The sequence below is a fragment of the Stegostoma tigrinum genome, chromosome 11, assembly GCF_030684315.1.
Source record: "Stegostoma tigrinum isolate sSteTig4 chromosome 11, sSteTig4.hap1, whole genome shotgun sequence".
Classification (NCBI taxonomy): domain Eukaryota; kingdom Metazoa; phylum Chordata; class Chondrichthyes; order Orectolobiformes; family Stegostomatidae; genus Stegostoma; species Stegostoma tigrinum.
This window is the reverse complement of record NC_081364.1, coordinates 5,914,222-5,935,877: the sequence shown is the minus strand read 5'-3', so window position 1 is coordinate 5,935,877 and position 21,656 is coordinate 5,914,222. Positions and strand designations below refer to the sequence as shown.

The 21,656-nt window shown below is 44.3% G+C and overlaps 1 protein-coding gene across 2 annotated transcripts in view; it reads right to left on the bottom strand.

The window, feature by feature from the left end:
- The window catches only part of LOC125460468 (MICOS complex subunit mic25-a-like), a 470,470-nt gene that overhangs the window by 439,893 nt on the left and 8,921 nt on the right, over window positions 1-21,656 (bottom strand). For both annotated transcript variants that reach the window (XM_048547985.2, XM_059649634.1), the window contains exons 2-3: window positions 13,954-14,029; window positions 296-365 (exon numbers count right to left, since the gene is read on the bottom strand). In XM_048547985.2, the coding sequence (XP_048403942.2) occupies window positions 296-365; window positions 13,954-14,029 (146 nt within the window). The remainder of the gene's footprint in view (window positions 1-295; window positions 366-13,953; window positions 14,030-21,656) is intronic.

The window sequence follows — 21,656 nt, the reverse complement described above, 5'->3', positions numbered from 1 at the left end:
TATTTTTCTGATGCCATAAATAGGAAGCCATTTGTGCACACCAAGTTGCCACAATCATTAAATAAATAATAGATAATGTATCTTTTGTTAATTATTGACTAAGGATCAAATGGCTGAAGTGGACTGCTATGGGTATAAATTTTGGAAATCAAACTGCAGAATTTTTAGTAGAAAATCTACCATACTGTCCACAGAAAACACAGCAGGATGGTACTTCTCTGACATGAAAGTTATATTGGCCAAGTTTTCGCAGGGGAATGTTTCAAAACAGATTGTTTAAGCAAGCATGTCTTACCTCTTGTACATCTCCTCTTCAGTTCCAGAATGTTTCAGTGTCATGTTATCACCCCCTTGGTAATCGGGTCCTATTAACATGGAAATCAGTGAATGATCTGAATTATAATTTCCCTAGTTTGCAAACAATAATAAACAGATCCAATGCAAGTTAGGAACTATTCTGTACTCAGGAACCTGCTGTCTTGGGCCAGTTTCATAATTTCAGGTGGAAAAACACACACTCCAAGTACAATACTGCAGTATTTGTTTTAAAGAAATATTCTCCCGTTGATCTCACTTCCTTCCCACTGTTATAAGATAAAAGTGTACGGCAATTTTACTTTTAATACTCCAGGTTTCCCAGGGGTCAAGAATTCTGAAACATAAAAAGAAGTTATAAGTACTGGATGCAGGAGTTAAGTGCATTTACAGTGCAGCTTATGGGCCAAAAAATAGTTGAAGTAGTTTCCCTGAGCACACCAGAGCTAACCCTTTTACAAACTACAAGACTGAACTCTGCAATGTCTGACTTCCTCAGAAATATATTTACGTAGCATCGAGTGCTGTAAAGCATCCCATATAAAAGTATTAACAGACGATAAGTGACAGCCAGCTAAAGATTAGTATTAGAAGATGATTAAAAACCTGATTTTAAGGAGCTTTGAAATGACAGACTCAGGTGAAGATGAGGTGAAGAAATTTATGAATGAATGCCAAAGTTTACAGTAAAGCTGAGTGAAGATACAATGGGGTGTTTGGAATGTGAGCTACATAAAGATATACCCGGATGAATACAGATTTTTTTTGAAAGGCTATAAAGCTGGATGATGTTACTGAGAGAGGGAGGGCTAAGACCAAGAAGGGTTTTCAACGTGCAGATGTCAATTTTAAAATTACGTTGTTGGGATATCTGGAAAGATCGTTAAGTCAGTAAGTATGGAGGGAGCTAGACTTAATAATGAATAGATGAGATATAGTTTGTAGAGGATCATTGTCTAGACAGGAGTCTGGAGAGAAATGTCTGTATGAGAATTTTGGTGGAATTGAGCTGGGGCAGGAACAGAGATGGGAAATACTATTGAGGTGGAAGCAAGCAATCAATCACTGTAATGAAATGAAACAGATGCAATTTCATGGCCTCCCAAGAAACATTTGGATACCAGAGAATATTTAATCAGATGGGATGACGCTGACCACCTTCTTGCCTCTCCCCCAGTTAAGTACCGCTCATAAACGGCCCTCTCACCCTACTGCCAGTTGAGGCCCCTAAGTGGATATTCAACCAGCAGGGGAGATGGACGCATCATTCAATAAACCCTAAAATATTTCTGCAGTCTGGAGGATCCTTGACCCCAGGAAGGGGGTGCAACTGGCTAGACTGGAGCTCAGTGCAGCATGCCTTGAGCTAAGGAGATAATGGAACTTTCGCTGACTTTTCAGCCAGCAGGTGAGATCTCTGCTGTCCGAATTAAATACTGACTATGGTGTCTGGAGTTCACCTCTCAATCAAATTGGATGTGGAGTGTGTACGAACAGTTCAGTTTAACCTTAGGCACTGCCATGGGAAGGGAGAAACATGGCGGGGGGGGGGGGACAGGCCAGGATGGGGAAGGGAGGCAAGGTGATGAGTGGCAAGAGCACTTAGCTCATAAAAGGGCTAAAAGCCATGGCTTCAGTTATCCTAACTGTTCGAACAATTTACTGAATAAGCACAATCTAGAAAAGAAAATAAAAATTGTAAGCAGGTCATAAAGGGTTAATATCTCTCTTTTTTTAAGAATGTATCACTCAAAGCATCCAATACCAGCAAGATTTCTCAGCAAAGCTTATAATTGGTCTCTGTAGGCTTTTCAAATGAGAAACTGAACGTGGCCTTGACAAATATCAATTCAATCCACCAGGTTCAGATTTGCTGCCAAAACTGAAGTCTATTCAGAATTTCCTGGTACTGAACAAATCCAAACCGCAATGAATTCAAACTCGTTAGTCATTCCTGATTAAAACGGCACAATTTTGCAAATTGTTACATTGAATGGTCACGAGCGAGAGAGGGCTGTGTTGTCTGGTTTCCGAGTTCCAGATAGTGTCTGATCAAATACAACTTATTCAGTACCCAGAACAATGCCCCTGTTTCTGGATGAATACATTTGGCCAGGTCCCATAGGCAATTTGTTCTCAGGCCTCCAATTTAAAACTGTATGAGAGTGTATTTTAAATTTAACTATTTCCAAACCTATTTTCACACAGCAGGTTGTTAGGGCCTGGAATGCACTGCCTGGAAGTGTGAAGGCAAGTTCAATTGAGGCATTCAAGATGATGATTATTTAAACAGAAACAATGTGCAGGGCTATAGAGGAAAGACAAGAGACTGGCACTAAGGTAAAATACTCAGTCAGTGCAGACACAATGGGTCTAAAATAACTCCACAGTGGCCAGTATCCCATCACCAAGTCACTATTTACATGTGGAGAGCCCCTGACATTGATCCAGCTTCCTCAGAACCAGCTCTCAGACTGAACAAGATGTGTGACACTCCTGTTCTTACCTGTCAGCCAGGGCTCCCTGATTGGACCAGATTAACAGCCACAATGAAGAAACTCATAATCTATGAGGTCCATCTGGATGACTTTGTTACAATCACTACATCACTACCCCTCGGAGTCTGAGGCCATAGGCCAGTTTTTTTTTGTAGCACCGCCTGGGGCATTTTGGAACCAGGTCAGGTTCCTCCAACTCAGCCTGTGATACAGGCAGCGTGTAATGCAAAGTAGCTTGCCTCTTGCACATGGAACATCTCCTCTTCAAGCGACAAAGGGGTCAAGGCAGTGACATCCGCCATGTGCGTCTCAAATTCCAAGGTATCCTCACTGCTTGACACAGAGGGAGAGCCCGTAGGTTCCAGAACAGTTGGAAGGGCAGCTGAGGAAGCCAGCATGGTTTTCTCCCATGCCATTTGCGAGTTTGCAGTTTTTATATGGTTCACATTGTTCAGGACCGCTGCACCAACTTGAACTTTATGCGTCACTGGACCTGACCTGATGTCAACCATAACTCTTACCCATGCAGGGCCATTCCTGTGGTTCCTACATCAAATTTCATCCCCTGAAGTAAACTGTCTCTCTTGTTTAGCAGAGTCTTGAGTCCAGCATTGGTACTCCTGATGCTGTTTCACCATCCCCACCTCCAGATCAAGATCAGATTTAACATGGTGCAAACTCTTCTCCCAGTTAGCAACTCTGCTGAAGCTATGCCTGTAGTTCCATGAGGGATGGTTCTATATTCAAATATGGACCAAAACAGTTTGATATCTGGTGAAGCTGTAGGCAGTTTCTTCAAGCCTGCCTTCAAAATTTGGACTACTCTTTCTACCAGACCATTGGATGTTGGACGGAACGGAGCTGTCCTTATATGTCAAATACCATTCGGCTTTTGGAAATACTCAAATTCCCCACTGGTAAATGATGGCCTGTTTTCTGTGACCAACACTTCCGGGAGCCCATGTATTGCAAACAATGCACACACTTTTTCTATTGTTATCCCTGTGTTTGACGAATGAACTCTATGCATGTCCAACACGGAGTGGCCATCCACAATGACTAAGAACATTGAGTCCAAAGAAGTATCTGCATAGTCAACATGTAACTGAGTCCAGGGTTTACCTGGCCTTTCCCATGAATGAACATAGAGCAGTACAGCACAGTACCTGCCCTTTGGCCCACGATGTTGTGCCAAACTACTATCCTAACCCAAGATCAAACTAACCTGTATACCCTTCATTTTACTAACATCCATGCCTATCCAAGAGTCGCTTAAATGTCTCCAACGTACCTGACTCCATTACTACCACTGGCAGTGCATTCCACACACCCACCACTCTGTGTGAAGAACCTACCTCTGACATCTCCCCTATACCTTCCGCCAATCACCTTAAAATTATGCTCCCTCATGATAGCCACTTCTGCTCTAAAAGAAAGTCTCTGACTATCCACTCTATCTATGCCTCTCATCATCTTGTAAACCTCTACCAAGTCACCTCTCATCCTTCTTCACTCCAATGAAAAAAGCCCTAGCTCCCTCAACCTTTCCTCATAAGACTTGTCCTCTAGTCCAGGCAGCATCCTGGTAAATCTCCTCTGCACCCTCTCTAAAGCTTCCACATCCTTCCTATAATGAGGTGACCAGAACTGAACACAATATTCCGAGTGTGGTCTAACCAGGGTTTTATAGAGCTGCAGCATAATCTCACAGCTCTGAAACTCAATCCCCTGCTAATGAACGTCAACACACCATTTGCCTTCTTCACAACCCTATCAACTTAGATGGCAACTTTGAGGGATCTACAGACGTGGACCCCAAGATCCCTCTGTTCTTCCAGACTGCCGAGAATCCTGCCACTAAACCTATATTCTGCATTCAAATTCGACCTTCCAAAATGAATCACTTCACACTTTTCTGGGTTGAATTCCATCTGCCACTTCTTTGCCCAGCTCTGCATCCTGTCAATATCCCGTTGCAACTACAACAACCCTATCCACAATTCTACTAGCCTTCATGTCGTCAGCAAACGTACTAACCCACCCTTCCACTTCCTCATCCAAGTCATTTAAAAAAGTCATAAAGAGCAGAGATCCCAGAACAGATCCCTGCGGCACACCATTGGTCACCGAGCGCCAGGCTAAATACTTTCCATCTACTACCACCCTCTGACTTCTATTGGACTGCCAATTCTGTAACTAGACAGCCAAATTTACCTGAATCCCATGCCTCCTTACTTTCTGAATGAGCCTACCACGGAGAACCTTATCAAACACCTTACTAAAATCCATGTACACCACATCCACTGCTCTACCTTCATCACTGTGTTTTGTCACATTCTCAAGGAATTCAGTATGGCTTGAGATGCATGACCTGCCCCTCACAAAGCCATGCTAACCGTCTCTAAACAAACTATCCTTTTCCAAAAGAAAAAAATCATAATTATTATCTCTCAGAATCCTCTCCAATAACTTACACTCCACAGAAGTAAGACTGACTGGTCTGTAATTCCTAGGGCTATCCCTATTCCCTTTCTTGACCAAGGGAATAACATTTGCCACCCTTCAATCATCTGGTACTAACCCAGTGGACAGTGAGGACACAAAGATCATCATCAAAGGTGCAGCAATCTCTTCCCTCGCTTCCCGTAGTAACCGTGGGTATATCCCGTCTGGCCCGGAGACTTATCTATTCTCACATTCTTCAAAATTTCTAGCACACCCTCCTTCCTAACATCAACCTGTTCAAGCATGCCAGCCTGTTCCACGTTGTAGTCACAAATGACAAGGTTCCTCTCACTAGTGAATACTGAAGCAAAGTATTCATTAACGACCTCCCCTGCCAACTCCAGGCACAAGTTCCCTCCACTATCCCCGAATGGCCCTACCCTCACTCTGGCCATCCTCAAGTTCCCCACATAAATATAGAATACCTTGCGGTTTTCCTTGATCATACCCACCAAGAGTTTTTCCTGCACCCTTCTAGCTCTCCTAAGTCCATTATTCATTCCATCCTAGCTACCTTATAACCCTCTGGAGCCCTGTCCAATCCTTGCTTCCTCAACCTTAAGTAAGCTTCCTTCTTCCTCTTGACAAGGTGTTCAACATGTCTTGTCATCCAAGGTCCTTTCCTTGCCTCTGGGGGACAAACCTATCCAACACTCACAGCAACTGCTCCCTAAACAACATCTACATTTCTGTTGTGCATTTCCCTGAGAACATCTGTTCCCTATTTGTGCTCCACAGTTCCTACCTAATAGCACTGTAATTCCCCCTGCCCTCAATTAAATACTTTCCCATATTGTCTGCTCCTATCCCTCTCCATGACTATAGTAAAGGTCAGGAAGTTGTGGTCACTATTACCGAAATGCTCTCCCACTGAGAAATCTAACACCTGGCCTGGTTTGTTGCCAAGCACCAAATACAATCATGCCTCCCCTCTAGTTGGCCTATCTAGGTATTGAGTCAGAAATCCTTCCTGGACACACTTTACAAAATCTGCTCCATCCAAACTATTTGCGCTAAAGGGGGTTCCAGTCAATAATAGGGAAGTTGAAGTCACCCATGACAACAACCCTAGTGCTTCTGCACCTTTCCAAAATCTGCCTCCCAATCTGTTCCTTGGTGTCTGTTTTGCTATTGGGTGTGTGGGGGGTCTGTACAAAACTCCCATTAAAGTGACTGCTCCGTTCCTGTTTCTGGCTTCCACCTATACTGACTCAGTAGATAAACCCTCCTCCGTGACCCCCCTTTCTGCATCTATGCTACTATCCCCGATTAGCAATGCCACTCCCCCACCTGTTTTACCACTCTGCCTCTTCTTTTGAAACATCTAAACCCCGGAACATCCAACAACCACTCCTGCTCTGGTGATATCCAAGTCTCCATAATAGCCACAACATTGTAGCTCCAAGTACTAATCCATGCTCTAAAGTTCATCACTCTTATTCCTGACACTTCTTGCATTAAAATAGACACACTTCAACCCATCACACTGAATGCAACTTTGCCCTGTCAACTGTTTATTCTTCAAGCTGTATCTGCCTGTACACCAATTACCCCATCCTCTGATCCATAGTTCTGGTTCCCAAACCTCTGCCAAGCTAGTTTAAACCCTCCCGGAGAGCTCTAGCAAACCTGTCGCCCAAGATATTGATGCCCCTCCAGTTCAGGTGCAACCCGTCCTTCTTGTACAGGTCCCACCTGCCCCAGAAGTTATTCCAATGATCCACATACCTGAAGCCCTGCCTCCTACAACAGCTCTGTAGCCACATGTTCATTGCATGTACTCTCTATTCCTAGCCGTGGCACCGGTAGTAATCCTGAGATCTGCCTTTTAGCTTCCAACCTAACTCCCTATATTCACTTTCAGGTGCTCATCCCTGTTCCTAGTTATGTCACTGGTACCGAAGTGTACCACAACATCAAGCTGTGGGGGAGCTGTAATGATTTTTGTCCCTGTTGAATATCTGGGCACCGCCCAATCAACACAGCTATGTCTGCATCATCCAATGCTGGCCACCAGACATAACATCTTACCGACATCTTCATTTTGGAAACACCTCGATGAGCCTGTAGGATCTCAGCCAGAATTTGATGAATTCCTAGAGGCATGCCATTCCGACTGGAACTTCATCAACAAACACATTGATTTGGAGCCAATGTGTTTGTTGATGGAGTTCCGGTCGGAATGGCATGCTTCTAGGAATTCTCGTGCGTGTCTCCGTTTGGCTTGTCCTAGGATGGATGTGTTGTCCCAATCAAAGTGGTGTCCTTCCTCATCAGTGTGTAAGGATACTAGTGATAGTGGGTCATGTCGTTTTGTGGATGTTGATGTTCATGTATTCTGGTGGCTAGCTTTCTGCCAGTTTGTCCAATGTAGTGTTTGTCACAGTTCTTGAAATGGTGACGAAACGTCTGAAAACTAACCATCCAGCTCAGCGAGCAAACTCACATCCAGAACCATTATGGACTCTTCAAGTAGTGGTACCTGCCAGCAGGTGAGGTTCAATGCATCCACATTTGCTACTTGGCCTCCAGGGCAGGTGATCCAATTTTTAGTTATGCACACTTAATATTTGAGCCCATCCCTGAATTCGGCCTGAAGCTATGGATAGCACAATCTTGCCCTCTTTAAGTAGACCTAGTCGAGGTTTGTGATCCATTATTATAACAAACTTACATCCATTAAGGTATTGGTGGAACTTCCTGACTCCAACTGTGGCTGCCAAGCCTTCCTTCTCTGGCTGATACCGAGAGTAAATATGACCAAAGTCCTGGATGCATGTGCTATTGGGCTATGAGCTGACACCACCCCAATGACATCTGGGGAGACACCGCATATCAATACCAGATCTGGCTTGGGATCATAGTGTGCCAACACTTTCAAGGATGATAGCTGTTTCTTCACTGCCCTGAAAGCTCATGGCTTGAATATGTGTGGCTATTTCTAAGACTGACCCTCTTTTACGAGTTGATGCAAGGGTGCCAGGTGATGGATGAACTTTCTGTAATAATTGCCCAGTCTAGTACCTAAGCTCTGGCGCAGGTGTAGGACTCTCACTTGCCCTCACTTTATCTTCCAATGGTTGTAACCCGGTCTTGTTGACCCTGTAGCCCAAATAGGTCACTTGGGATGCCTGGAACACACATTTTTGCTTTCTAAGGCTTACGCCTACCTGATGAATCATTTAAGGACTATGTCCAAGTTCCATCACTACACCTTATTGGTCTTCCCTGTTATTAGCATGTCATGTGGGTGAATGGCGATCTGGGATAGATCTTGTAAAATGTTCTCCATCATCCACTGAAAAACTGCCTGGACTGATGATACACCAAATGACAGTCTTGTATATTGGTACAAACCCTTAAAGGTATTAATTGTAGCATACTTCTGGGAATCCTCAGTAATTGCAACTGCAGATAAGCCTGGCTCTCGTCCAGCCTCGTGAAGGACAGCCCACACCAGCTTTGCATATAAATCCTCTACACAAACGATTAATCCAGCTGCAAAATACAGTTCATCATTTATTTAAAATCCCCACACAGGTGAACCAATCCATCTGGCTTCACAATCGTTATGATCGGTGCTGTCCATTCTGCAAACTGGGCTAGTTTGATGATTCCTTCACTTTCCAGTCTTCTGATTTTTGCCTCTAATTTTGCCTATTTGGCAAATGGCCATGGGCAGACCTTGCAAAATTGCTTCCTGGTCAACATGCAAGGTGGCCTTGGTTCCTTTGATAGTCCCTAGACCTTCCTGAAAACATCTGGGTATTTAATTAGGACTTCACTCCTGGCAGCCACTTTCTAAATGAAAGATGTGGAGCTATCTAGGTGAACCTTTCAACTAATTTTGGTCCATCAAACTTGGGCCCAAGCCTTTAACTACAATCAGTAGTAATTGAACCAGCTGCTCCTCTTGGGAGATCTGAACCTAAGTTGTATCCTTAAAGTGTAAAGGTTCTCCGGTGTCAATTCTCAATCTAGCCGAGATCTTGCAGAAACATAAGGGTTGGAGTCCAGAGCAAATTTTGGTAAAGACCAGTTCTGCGATTTTTTTCCTTATTCATTAGAGGGGTGAGGGTGTCACTGGTTAGGCAGCATTTATTGCCCATTCCTAACTGCCCAGAAGGCGGTCTAGAGTCAACCACATTGCTGTGGGTCTGGAGTCACGTGGGGGCCAGACCAGGTAAGGATGGCTCAGGATATTAATGAATCAGATGGATTTTCCCAACAATCGAAATGGATTCATGGTCATCATTAGATTTTTAATTCCTGATATTTTAGTAAATTCAAATTCCACCCTGTGCCATGGTGAGATTCAAACTTGGGTACCCAGAATATTATCTGGGTCATTGGATTAACAGTCTAGCGATAATACCACTAGGCCATTGCCTCCCCTACGTAAACAGCTGTGCTGGTATCGACCTCCATTGTAACTGATTGACCATTTGACCAGACATTTATTTTGATTGGATTTGACTTGGACATTGCTAAGTAATTTAACTATTCCAAACCACATGCAGGTGGAGTTTCCAGGGTATGCACTCCTCTGGATACCAGCCTACAAGTTCTCTTACTCAATTTAGGTCTGGGAGGACTCTTTCGTCTTGAATCTACATATCACCAGCAATTACAATGGCTTGCCGGCCCGAATTCTGAAGAAAATTTTAAGCATTTAGCAGAGGTTTGGCTTTGTTTTGGGGTTTTGCTGTGGGCTGTCCTACAGTCCTTCTGTTCAGGGTATGTCCTGAGTGAGGTGAAGCAATTGCCTTCATTCAAACAGTGTTCCCCAAAACTCAGTTGCACTGACAAAAGTGTCCACTACCATCGGAATACCCTGCAACTGTAGCACCCGTCTGAAGACCAGTTGGGCTTCAGATAGTAGGCACGTTTGCATAGTTGCATCATTCATTCCACATCCCAAATGGTGTCTCAGTATCTCACTTAGCGATAAACCAAAATCATTTCTTTACCAGTCAATTTAATCTCATCAAAAATCCTGATACGGATTCCCCTGGTTCTCAGTTACCAAGTAAAGCTGATTGTATCTCAGAATTAGAGGAGGCTTGGGGTTGGAATATACTCTAATTAAATCCATCAACTCTTCTAAAGGTTTTAATAACTGGTACCTCAGGAAACATTAAGCTCCTAATAACTGAAAAAGCTGGGGGTCCCAAGCTGTCAGGAGAATTACTCATTGTTTATCATGTGCCCCCGTGTCACTTGACTGGAGAAAATAATGCGTTCTTTCCACATACTGGGTCCAGTGTTCAACAGCAGGATCAAACGAGTCAAGCTTCCCAAATAATGGCATGATGCCAGAAATGCTTACCCCAACTCCAAGAGAACTATTGCAAGTGAATTTCTTCAGGAGCATGATTTTCTCTCATTGTCACCAAAATAACCCCACAGAGGCCGGTATCTCATCACCAAATCACTCCTTATTTACACACGGAGAGTCCTTGACATCGATCCAACTCCCATAGAGTCGTCTATTGGGCTGAATGGGGTGTGTGACACTCCCTTTCTTCTCTGTCAGTCAGGACTCCATGATTGGACCAGATTAACAGCTGCAATCAGGGGAGTCATATTCTGAGGTCCATCTGGCTGACCTTGTTACAATATCTACACAACGAAATGGCCTCCTTTTGCACTAAATCTGTGACAGATGAGACAAACTGAATAAGAAAAACTGTAACAATTTTAACCCCACTGCGAAACCTCTTCTAAGAATGCCCACCTTAAAGAAGTTACCCTCCTCCCTTTGAAAAAACCTCAATGCATCCCACTCCCACTGCAACCCTCTTGTACTTTCTTCGGCCCTGAAGCTACTCAACCACATCCTAAAGCAAACCAGGTAGTATAGCCACATTACCTTTCTGAGTACCTGCCAGTGGAACCAATGGGCTCAAGTCTACATTTAAGCCTTCCAAATTTGGCCCCAACCGCGACAACCGCTACGTTCAGAACGTTGATATCCTTAGAAGCGTTTCTCGCTGCGACTTCTAAAATACACACTCGCTGTAATGCGCTGGCATCTCCAGGCACTACAATCAAGCCTACCCCAGCTCACAGCCTCCCTCTCCCAGACCTGCAAAGGACCTCTCTTGTTTTTTATCCTTCGTAAGATCACAATTTGAACTCACAATTTTACTCGACTTTATTGGACACTAAAAACCAAAAGTACTTTAAACTCACTGGTGCCTGCCACCATACCCAGAACCTTCCCCACCATATGCCTGTCACCATTGGCCATGTGGCCACCTTCGGAGCACCAACGGTTTCCACAGACGACGTCACATCCGCTGTCACCCTGTACGCCACTTCCGGTACAACCAACGCCATCGAAACCGCTGCCTCCGTTTCGGAGGCCGACACAGACATCGAAGACGCTGCTGCCAACATCCTAGATTTACCAGCTGACATCACTCCGCCCACCGTCGACGTCTCTACGCCCACCACTTTCACAGCCAGCATCTCCAGACAAGAATTATTGAATGTCTGTTGATATTGAGGGAGGTGCTGCACTAGAAGTTAGCCACAGTGAGAAGTTTGCTTTGTTGAAGATAGCAACACCCAGCCCTGCTGAGTCTTCACCATCCCCCCCATACCTCCCCCTTACTGAGGGCGAACGGTCAATCCTCAATAAAGGACTGACCTTTGTCTCCTTCCACTCACACCACCTCCCACCTCCCGACTTATTTCAGAATCCCGTTCCCCTCCCCTATTTCCAAAGAAGGGTCTTGGCCCAAAATGTCAGCTTTCCTGCTCCTCTGATGTTGCTTGGCCTGTTGTGTTCATCCAACTTCACACTGTTTTACCTAAGAAAAACTGGTGCTTTGTTGCACTCACTCTCTAATGGTCCACATGAAAGCAGGACATCATAGAATGATTTAGTGCAGGCAGAGACCATTTGCGCTACCTCCTTGATAGGCCTAGCCACTAATTCTACTGCCCTATTCTGTACCCATAGCCCTGTAAACAGTTTCTTCCTTCGAGTACTTACAAACCCTTCAGAATTCAGATAATGTATTCTACATCACAGGAACATCTTCCCACATGAAAAAATGTTTCATGTCACAATATTGCAGAAATTGCACGGAATGTATTCAGTTTGGTATCTGATGTGTTTATTCATAATATAGGATATAAAGAGATTGTAGATGTAACTTGGGAGCCTGAGAAACACTTCATTTCCTGCTCACAGAAAGTTTTACTTTCCTTTACCCAGAATGTTCTATTGAGAAAAGTAATAATGTACAGCTAGCAACCTGCTTTATCCTTTGATTTCTCTATCATCTAGCCCATAATTGCTGACCTTGATTCTTCCAATAATGTTGCAATTATCACCCTCCGTGATAAAAACTTAACATTCACATAGTGCCTTTTCATGAAAAGGCACCTTATGGCTCTGCAATCTCTGAGTCAAAAGACAGAGTTCAAGGCCCATTCTTGATGCTCGATGACACAAGCTAAGCTGGCATTTCAGTACAGGTCCAAAGGAATGCGGCAGTATCAGAGGTCCTTCCATTCAACTTACCTGAAGCCCTATTTGCACTCCAGAACAGTTGAAAAACAGGGGAGCTCATCGGGTGTCCTGATTGGTACTTGACTAGATCCCGGGTAGAGAGGGATTTTCCTCTGAGGAGATACTGAGCAGGTTGGACTCCTGCACGTTGGCATTTAGAAGAATGAAAGGAGACCTTATTGAAACATACAGGATTCATAGGGACACAACATTTCTGCATCAATACTGTCAATTCCCCTTTTATGGGCAAGTGTAGGACTGGGTGGGGGGAGGGAGGGGGATTGGTATCTCAGAATTAGGCATCGTCTATCTAAAATGGAGACGAGGAGGAACTTATTCTCTCACAAGAGTCGTGAATCTGTACACTTCTTTACCACAGAGGGCTGTCAAGGCAGAATCTTAAGTATATTCAAAGCTGAGATGGACTTTTAATCAGCAAAGAAGTCAGAGGTTATGGGGATAAGGCAAGAAAGTGAAGTTGAAGATTATCAGATCAGTCATGTCTTTACTGTCATAGCAGACTCAATGGTCAAACAGCCTATTTGTGTTCCTGCACCTTACTCAAAAGAAATTATTTGGTCAGTACCAATTGCTGTTTCTGGGCCTTTGCTATGTATTAATTGGCTAGAGCATTATAACACACGCTACACCTCAAAAAGTTACATCCGCGTTTTGCGATGTCCTGAGGTCACAGCAAGTGATGAACAAATGGATCTTTTTTCTTCCCTCATATTTTAAAGTACCCTTTAACTAAATTAATTATTCTGGAACCTTTGAGGCAAACAGCTAAGCTACTTTGCATACCACAAAATCCCATGAATAGCAATAGCATCAATGAACTAATTAATTAATTAGCAGAGCGCCACTGAAGGGAGGAAGAGGAGAGAAGAGCTGGTGTCAAGGTTTATATCGGCGTGCAAATACATTGACCTGCAGTTAGTATAACCTCCTTCTCCTTCCCCCTCCTCCCACACCCCAAATCAAACAGTAGAATCTTCAATTTTCCAAAAAAGCTGCAATATTCCCACTATTAACTCTTATAGAGAATATGAATGTTTCACATCAATACCATCAGCTTTGCTGAAATCCTAATGCCAATCATTCACATACCTCCAGAGATGCAGTGTGATGGCTTTGACTTTGATTGGGGCAGATCCTTCATTCTTGAGACAAGGTTTTCAGACAGCTGCAAAGGAACATGTTTTGTTAGGCTGTGGCATTCTTTGCATGAGGTCTTCTCCATGATCATAACTACTTTTATTCAGAGCAGGGATAGAACCAGCATGATTGAGAGTCAGAAATTAACACCATTGCAAAATGAAGATTAGTATCAATCCCCAACAGCTCAGTGAGAGACTGCACGCTATGTATACCTGTGGCATCCTGGACTTATACGAATACAGGTTCCATCACTGGCTCATTTTTATTTAGCAACCAGGATGCTAGTTAAGATACTAATAATAACTACATTTGTTATTGGCTACAGGAAGTAAGAGGTATGTTTGCATTTTTATTGCTTCTGATCATGCTTGTTCCAAGAGTCCCAAAGCAATTCACAGAGACAGCATATTATTCTCAGGCACAGTTAATGTTATGTAGAAAAATACAAGCCAATATACACAAAGCAACAGCTCACAAACAGCCATGAACTGAATGCCAGGTGACCTGTTTTGATGACGGTGGTTAAGGAAGTGTCAGGCAGGAATAATTCACTGTTCATTTTCACAAGGTGCCATTGAGCAGAAACATCAGAACTTTCAGATCAGGCCTCCCCTGAACACTGCACTTGCAAGATGGCATTTCTGGCAGTGTCAGCAGTACTTCGCTAACACAGAGCAGCAATAGCGTACGCATCAGCAACCCATTGGGAATGTCACCAAAGTATCCTTTCTTTATATGTCAGCCTAGACCATGAGTACAAATGCTAGTTCAGTACACAATGGACAAAACATTGGATAGGAGCAAACTACTGCAGATGCTGGAAATCATAACAGTTCAGGCAGTATCCATGGATAGAGAGCAAGCTAATGTTTCAAATCTGGATAACTCTTCATCAGAGTTGACGTACAGTGTTGGGGGGACAGCATTTATGGAATAGTGACAGCAGTGGACTGCTAGGGGGAGAAAGGCTGCTGACACTGTATATTAATTGGAATGTGAGAATAGCGGAAAAATGGTGGGTGTAAGTTGCAAACTGGGAAGAACAGATAGTCCCACTAGAATGGGGGGGAAGGGAGAGAGGACATTGTGATAGAGAACAGAGAATGCATCAAGGAAAGCTAGAAGGGAAGAAATGGAGGATAACAACAAGTGTGAAGCTGGATGAACACAGCAGGCCAAGCAGCATCTCAGGAGCACAAAAGTTGCCGTTTTGGGCCTAGACCCTTCATCAGAGAGGGGAAGAAATAGAAGTGAGTTCACAACCTGAAGGTGCAACACCTGCCTCTTCATGTCCTCAGTAAAACCAAAAGAACAGCGGATGCTGTAAATCAGGAAGAAAAACAGAAATTGCTGGAAAAGCTCAGCAGGTCTGGCAGCATCTGTGAAGAAAAAAATCATCTAAACATTTTGGGCCTGGTCGGGTCTGGTTTCATTTCTGAGGAAGGATCACTGGACCCGAAACATTAACTCTGATGTTTTCTTCACAGGAGCTACCAGACCTGCTGAGCACTTCCAGCAAATTCTGTTTTTGTTTCTTCACCTCCTCCCTGCTCAACACGCAAGGGCCGAACCAGTCTTTCCAGATGAAGCAGCATTTCACCTGTACCTCCTCCAATCTGGTGTGCTGCATTCATTGTGCTTCATGTGGCCTACACTATATTAGAGAAACTAAACACTAGATTGGTTGACCACTTTGCAGAACTTCTGCAGTCCTGACATAAGCATGACCCTGACCTTCGGTCAGCTGATCATTTTAGCACAACATCCTGCTCACATGCTCACTTGCCTGTCCTCAGCATGCTGCGATGCTCCAATGAATCACAGCGCAAATTGGAGGAACAATGTTTCACCTTCAGCCGAGGCATTTTACAACCTCCTGGACCGAATGTTGAGTTCAACACTTTCAGATTGTGACAACACTCTCATTTCTTCCTTTCTTTCAGTTTTACGTGTTGCATTCATTGTCACCATGTACTCTCTAACCAAATCCTACCCCAGAGCGACTATACATTCTTTCCAGTTTGCCAGTTAGACACACCATTGTTCTGCCATTCTCACATTGCAACCACTTAATCTGCACTATCAGCAGCCTTTCTCCCCTGGCACTCCAACACCCCCCACCTGACTATAGCATAAACACTGCCTCCTCCACACTTCACTTCAGCTCTGATGAAGAGTCATCTAGACTCTAAGGTATTGGAGTAGATCTGTAACTCGGGTTGTGGGTGTTGAGATTGGTTGGCTCACGAGCTGGTTTGTTGTCCCGCAGATGTTTTATTACCCTGCTCGGTAACATCCTCACTCCAGCCTCTGATGAAGTGTTGGTGTGTTCTCCTGACTGGTTTTTAAACCCTGGGGTCTGTTGCCACGGGTTGCCACACTTCCAGGTTTCCTCCGTAGTGGGGTCGAATTCAATGTGTTTATTAATAGCCTGCTTCATGGAGTGCCATGCTTCCAGGAATTCTCGTGCTGGTCTCTGCCTAGCCTGTCCCAGGATCTTGGTGTTGTCGAAGTCGTGGTTCTCCTTGTCCATGTGGATTGAGATGAGTGAGTATTGGTTGAGTCTTTTTGTAGCCAGTTGGTGCTCATCTACTCTTGTTGTTAGTTTCCTTCCTGTTTGTCCGATGTAATGTTTCTCAAAGTCTCTGCAGGGGATCTTGTAGAGGACGTTGGTCCTGTACATGGCAGGGGTGGGTCTTTAGTTTGGGTGAGCACTTGTCGTAGGGTTGATGTGGGCTTGTGTGCCACTCTGATGCCCAGCGGTCGTAGAAGTCTTGTGGTGAGTTCTGACATGTTCCTGATGTAGAGCAGTGTGATGAGTGTGTCGGGGCATGTAGAATCTTTCTGATACTGTTCCTGTAAGCATCTCCTGACCCAGTTCTTTGGATAACCATTACCCTTGAACACTTGGAAGAGGTATTCCTCCTCCTCTTGGCATGCTTCTGTAGTGTGTTGTTGCCCTTCTAAATAGTGTTCGCATGCAGCTTCATTTGTGTGCGCTGGAATGGTTGCTATTGAAGTTAAATGCCTGGTCTGTGTTCGGGGCTTTTCGGTGTACTTTTGTTTGCAGTTCCCCATTCGTCTTGCGTTCTACCATGACATCCAGGAACGGGAGTTGTTTGTTCTTCTCCTCCTCCTCTCTGCTGCAACGGACCCCAGAGTTTAAAAACCAGGCGGGAAAACACACCGACGCCTCATCAGAGGCTGCAGTCAGGATGTTACCCAAGCACGGTAAGGAAACATCTGCAGAACAACAAACCAGCTCGGTGAGCCAACCAATCTCAAGTCATCTAGACTATTGAGGTTAGCTTGCGCTCCACTCGTGGATGCTGCCTGACCTGCTGTGATTGCCAACATTTTTTTGTTTTCAGAACAGATCATAGAGGTAGCCCAGTTTCCAATCCCAGGTCTGATCTACTACCTCTGCAAACCACATAAATATTGGTTCTGGTGTGCACCAGTGTGCCCAAGTTAACATTTATCGTTCAACCAACAGATTATCATTTATCATCTCAGAGTCATAGAGGTCTGCGGCACAGAGGAAAGGCTTTTCAGCCCATCATTATTTGTGGAATCTTGTTGTGTGCAAATTGGCTGTGTTTCCTGCACCACAACTGCAACAACACTTCAAAAAGGACTCCAATGTTTACAGTTACCTTTGAAGAGCAGGTGTGCATGCTGGAATGGATAGAGATAGACGAAGCTGATGTGCTGAAAATTTTGTCAAACATTAAGATTGACAAGTTGCCAGGCCCGGACCAGATTTGTCCTCGGCTGCTTTGGGAAGCGAGAAATGCAATTGCTTCGCCACTTGCGAAGATCTTTGCATCCTCGCTCTCCACTGGAGTCGTACCTGAGGACTGGAGAGAGGCAAATGTAATTCCTCTCTTCAAGAAAGGAAATAGGGAAATCCCCGGCAATTATAGACCGGTAAGTCTCACGTCTGTCGTCTGCAAGGTGTTTGAAAGGATTCTGAGGGATAGGATTTATGACCATCTGGAAGAGCATGGCTTGATCAAATGCGGTCAACACGGCTTTGTGAGGGGCAGGTCATGCCTCACAAACCTTATCGAGTTCTTTGAGGATGTGACTAGAAAAGTGGATGAGGGTCGAGCTGTGAATGTGGTGTATATGGACTTCAGTAAGGCATTTGATAAGGTTGCCCATGGTAGGCTCATTCAGAAGGTCAGGAGGAATGGGATATTCGGGAACTTAGCTGTCTGGATACAGAATTGGCTGGCCAACAGAAGGCAGCGAGTGGTAGTAGAAGGAAAATATTCTGCCTGGAAGTCAGTGGCGAGTGGTGTTCCACAGGGCTCTGTCCTTGGGCCTCTACTGTTTGTAATTTTTATTAATGACTTGGATGAGGGGATTGAAGGAGGGGTCAGCAAGTTTGCAGACGACACAAAGGTTGGAGGTGTTGTTGACAGTATAGAGGGCTGTTGTAGGCTGCAGCGGGACATTGACAGGATGCAGAGATGGGCTGAGAGATGGCAGATGGAGTTCAACCTGGATAAATGCGAGGTGATGCATTTTGGAAGGTCGAATTTGAAAGCTGAGTACAGGATTAAGGATAGGATTCTTGGCAGTGTGGACGAACAGAGGGATCTTGGTGTGCAGATACATAGATCCCTTAAAATGGCCACCCAAGTGGACAGGGTTGTTCAGAAAACATATGGTGTTTTGGCTCTATAAAACTTTGGTTAGACCGCACTTGGAATACTGCGTCCAGTTCTGGTCGCCCTATTATCGGAAAGACGTGGATGCTTTGGAGAGGGTTCAGAGGAGGTTTACCAGGATGCTGCCTGGACTGGAGGGCTTATCTTATGAAGAGAGGTTGACTGAGCTCGGACTTTTTTCATTGGAGAAAAGGAGGAGGAGAGGGGGCCTAATTGAGGTATACAAGATAATGAGAGGCATAGATAGAGTTGATAGCAAGAGACTATTTCACAGGGCAGAAATGGCTAACACGAGGGGTCATAGTTTTAAGCTGGTTGGAGGAAAGTATAGAGGGGATGTCAGAGGCGGGTTCTTTACACAGAGTTGTGAGAGCATGGAATGGGTTGCCAGCAGCAGTTGTGGAAGCAAGGTCATTGGGGTCATTTAAGAGACTGCTGGACATGCATATGGTCACAGAAATTTGAGGGTGCATACATGAGGATCAATGGTCAGCACAACATCGTGGGCTGAAGGGCCTGTTCCGTGCTGTACTGTTCTATGTTCTAGTTACTCGAGGTTATGAAATTTCTTTCTTCTCATCTTGAATATCCATGGTTCACCAAAAAGATTGGGAGATGTGGGAGAGCTCAGCAGAAAGCAGGTGGTGCAATTTTCTCTTGGTTTATAACAAAGCATTTTCGATCCATGTTCCTGATCTTTGGGCATCTGGTGCACAGGGGTTTGGGCAAACCAGAGGACTGCATCATGGGCCTGGCCAAGTTGGTCATTTGCCTGTCTAAGCAGCAGGCAGTGCAGGGGGTCATAGCTGTCTACTCATGCTCTGTTTGTGACCGAGTGTCCTGGGGCAGGGAGCATGTGGTATCCACCAATACTCTTGATGCATTTAGACAGAGTGGGTAGACTGCTTTGCATCCCCTTCATTGTGATTTAGCTCCCTGCCTCCTCCTCACATTTGTCAGTGAGAATTTCCCTGAACAGGCTTTATAGGTAAATTAATCAACTGGGAAAAAAAAAGGATGAGTTACTCGTGGTGGTTAATAGAGGAAAGGAAATCCAGAGGTGATTTGGTGATGGGAAAACAAACGTTCAGTTGTGTGTAACAGCACTTAGAACATAGAACAATACAGCGCAGAACAGGCCCTTCGGCCCTTGATGTTGCACTGACCTGTGAACTAATCAAAGCCCATCCCCCTACACTATCCCATCATTATCCATATGCTTATCCAAGGACTGTTTAAATGCCCCTAATGTGGCTGAGTTAACTACATTGGCAGGCAGGGCATTCCATGCCCTTACCACTCTCCGAGTAAAGAACCTGCCTCTGACATCTGTCTTAAATCTATCACCCCTCAATTTGTAGCTATGCCCCTTTGAAGCTGAAGTCATCATCCTTGGAAAAAGACTCTCTCTGTCCACCCTATCTAATCCTCTGATCATCTTCTATATCTCTATTAAATCCCCTCTTAGCCTCCTTCTCTCCAATGAGAACAGATCCAAGTCCCTGAGCCTTTCTTCATAGGGCCTGCGCTCCAGACCAGGCAACATCCTGGTAAATCTCCTCTGCACCTTTTCCAATGCTTCCACATCCTTCCTGTAATGGGGCGACTTCTGGATAAAGGAAAAGAAAAACTAAAGATCACAAAAAAAAATGAGTCGCTGGACAAGCTCAGCAGGTCTGGCAGCATCTGTGAAGAGAAATCAGAGTTAACGTTTTGGGTCTGAACCCGAAACGTTAACTTTGATTTCTCTTCACAGAAGCTGCCAGACCTGCTGAGCTTTTGCATCACTTTCTGTTTTTGTTTGATTTACAGCATCTGCAATTCTTTTGTTTTTTAAAGTAATAAATACGCTGTCCTTCTTGGTCGCTATCCAGGGTTCCAATTCATTTGGTTAGAGACATGAGCTGTGTTTCGGTCAAAAATGATGTCCACGTGAACCTGACAGCAAACACCACAGAAAGAGAGCTTCACAAAGTCAGCGTGCTCATGATGGAACAACAACAAGGAGAAAAGAGGAGAGAAGAGAAAGAAGAGAGAAGAGCTTCACAAAGTCAGCGTGCTCATGATGGAACAACAACAAGGAGAAAAGAGGAGAGAAGAGAATTAAGAACAGTGACAGACACAGTCTGCAGACAATGACATTTATTCATATGCCTCTAAGTTTCACAGATTTCACCTTGAGATTTCAAAATACACCTCTGCACAAATCAATCCAATTTTCACTGCTAGCAAGCGAGTGTAAACTTTCCAGTCAACTGTCAAAACCAATGAGCTTTAAATAATATTAACCTTACATAGGATGTTGAGATGAGAGTGATTGTGAAAGTATGTGTTCTTTTAATTGAATTTCTCATTCATTATTCTAAAACTCCATCACATTTGATATTCAACTCATTGCTCATTCGACCTACAATGTTAATTCAATACAATCAGAGAACATCTCCCAAGAGTTTTCATATTCAGCAAGGTCACAAGATATCGCACATCAATGAGCTGTTTGGGTCTACAAAGGAGAAGGATGGTTTACCTTTTAAAACTATGACATATGTTTCCTTAGGTGCCAAGGCATTTGCAAATAAGTGAGCATTATACCAGATATTCCCTTCAACAGACGCAATATTCAAATGAACATCCCATTCCACCATCGACACACACTGGCTGCAGAGTGTGCTATCTACACAATGCACTGTCATCGTCATCACTGGCAATCACTCACTAAAGAGTGTGATTGTTCACCTAGAATATTCCATTTCACTGGTCATGGGATCTGTGGATTGTGTATGTGGTGAGCCCAATCCTACAGCTGCAACTGTGAACGCACATTTGACAGGTGTTTGCAGGAGGAGAAATTAGTCTTTCGCCTAGAGATCACTGGCATGCTTTTCTCTCGTTCCATATCCATACTTCCTCTTGCTAGAACATAGAATAGTACAGCACATCACAGGCCCTTCAGCCCATGATGTTATGTTGACC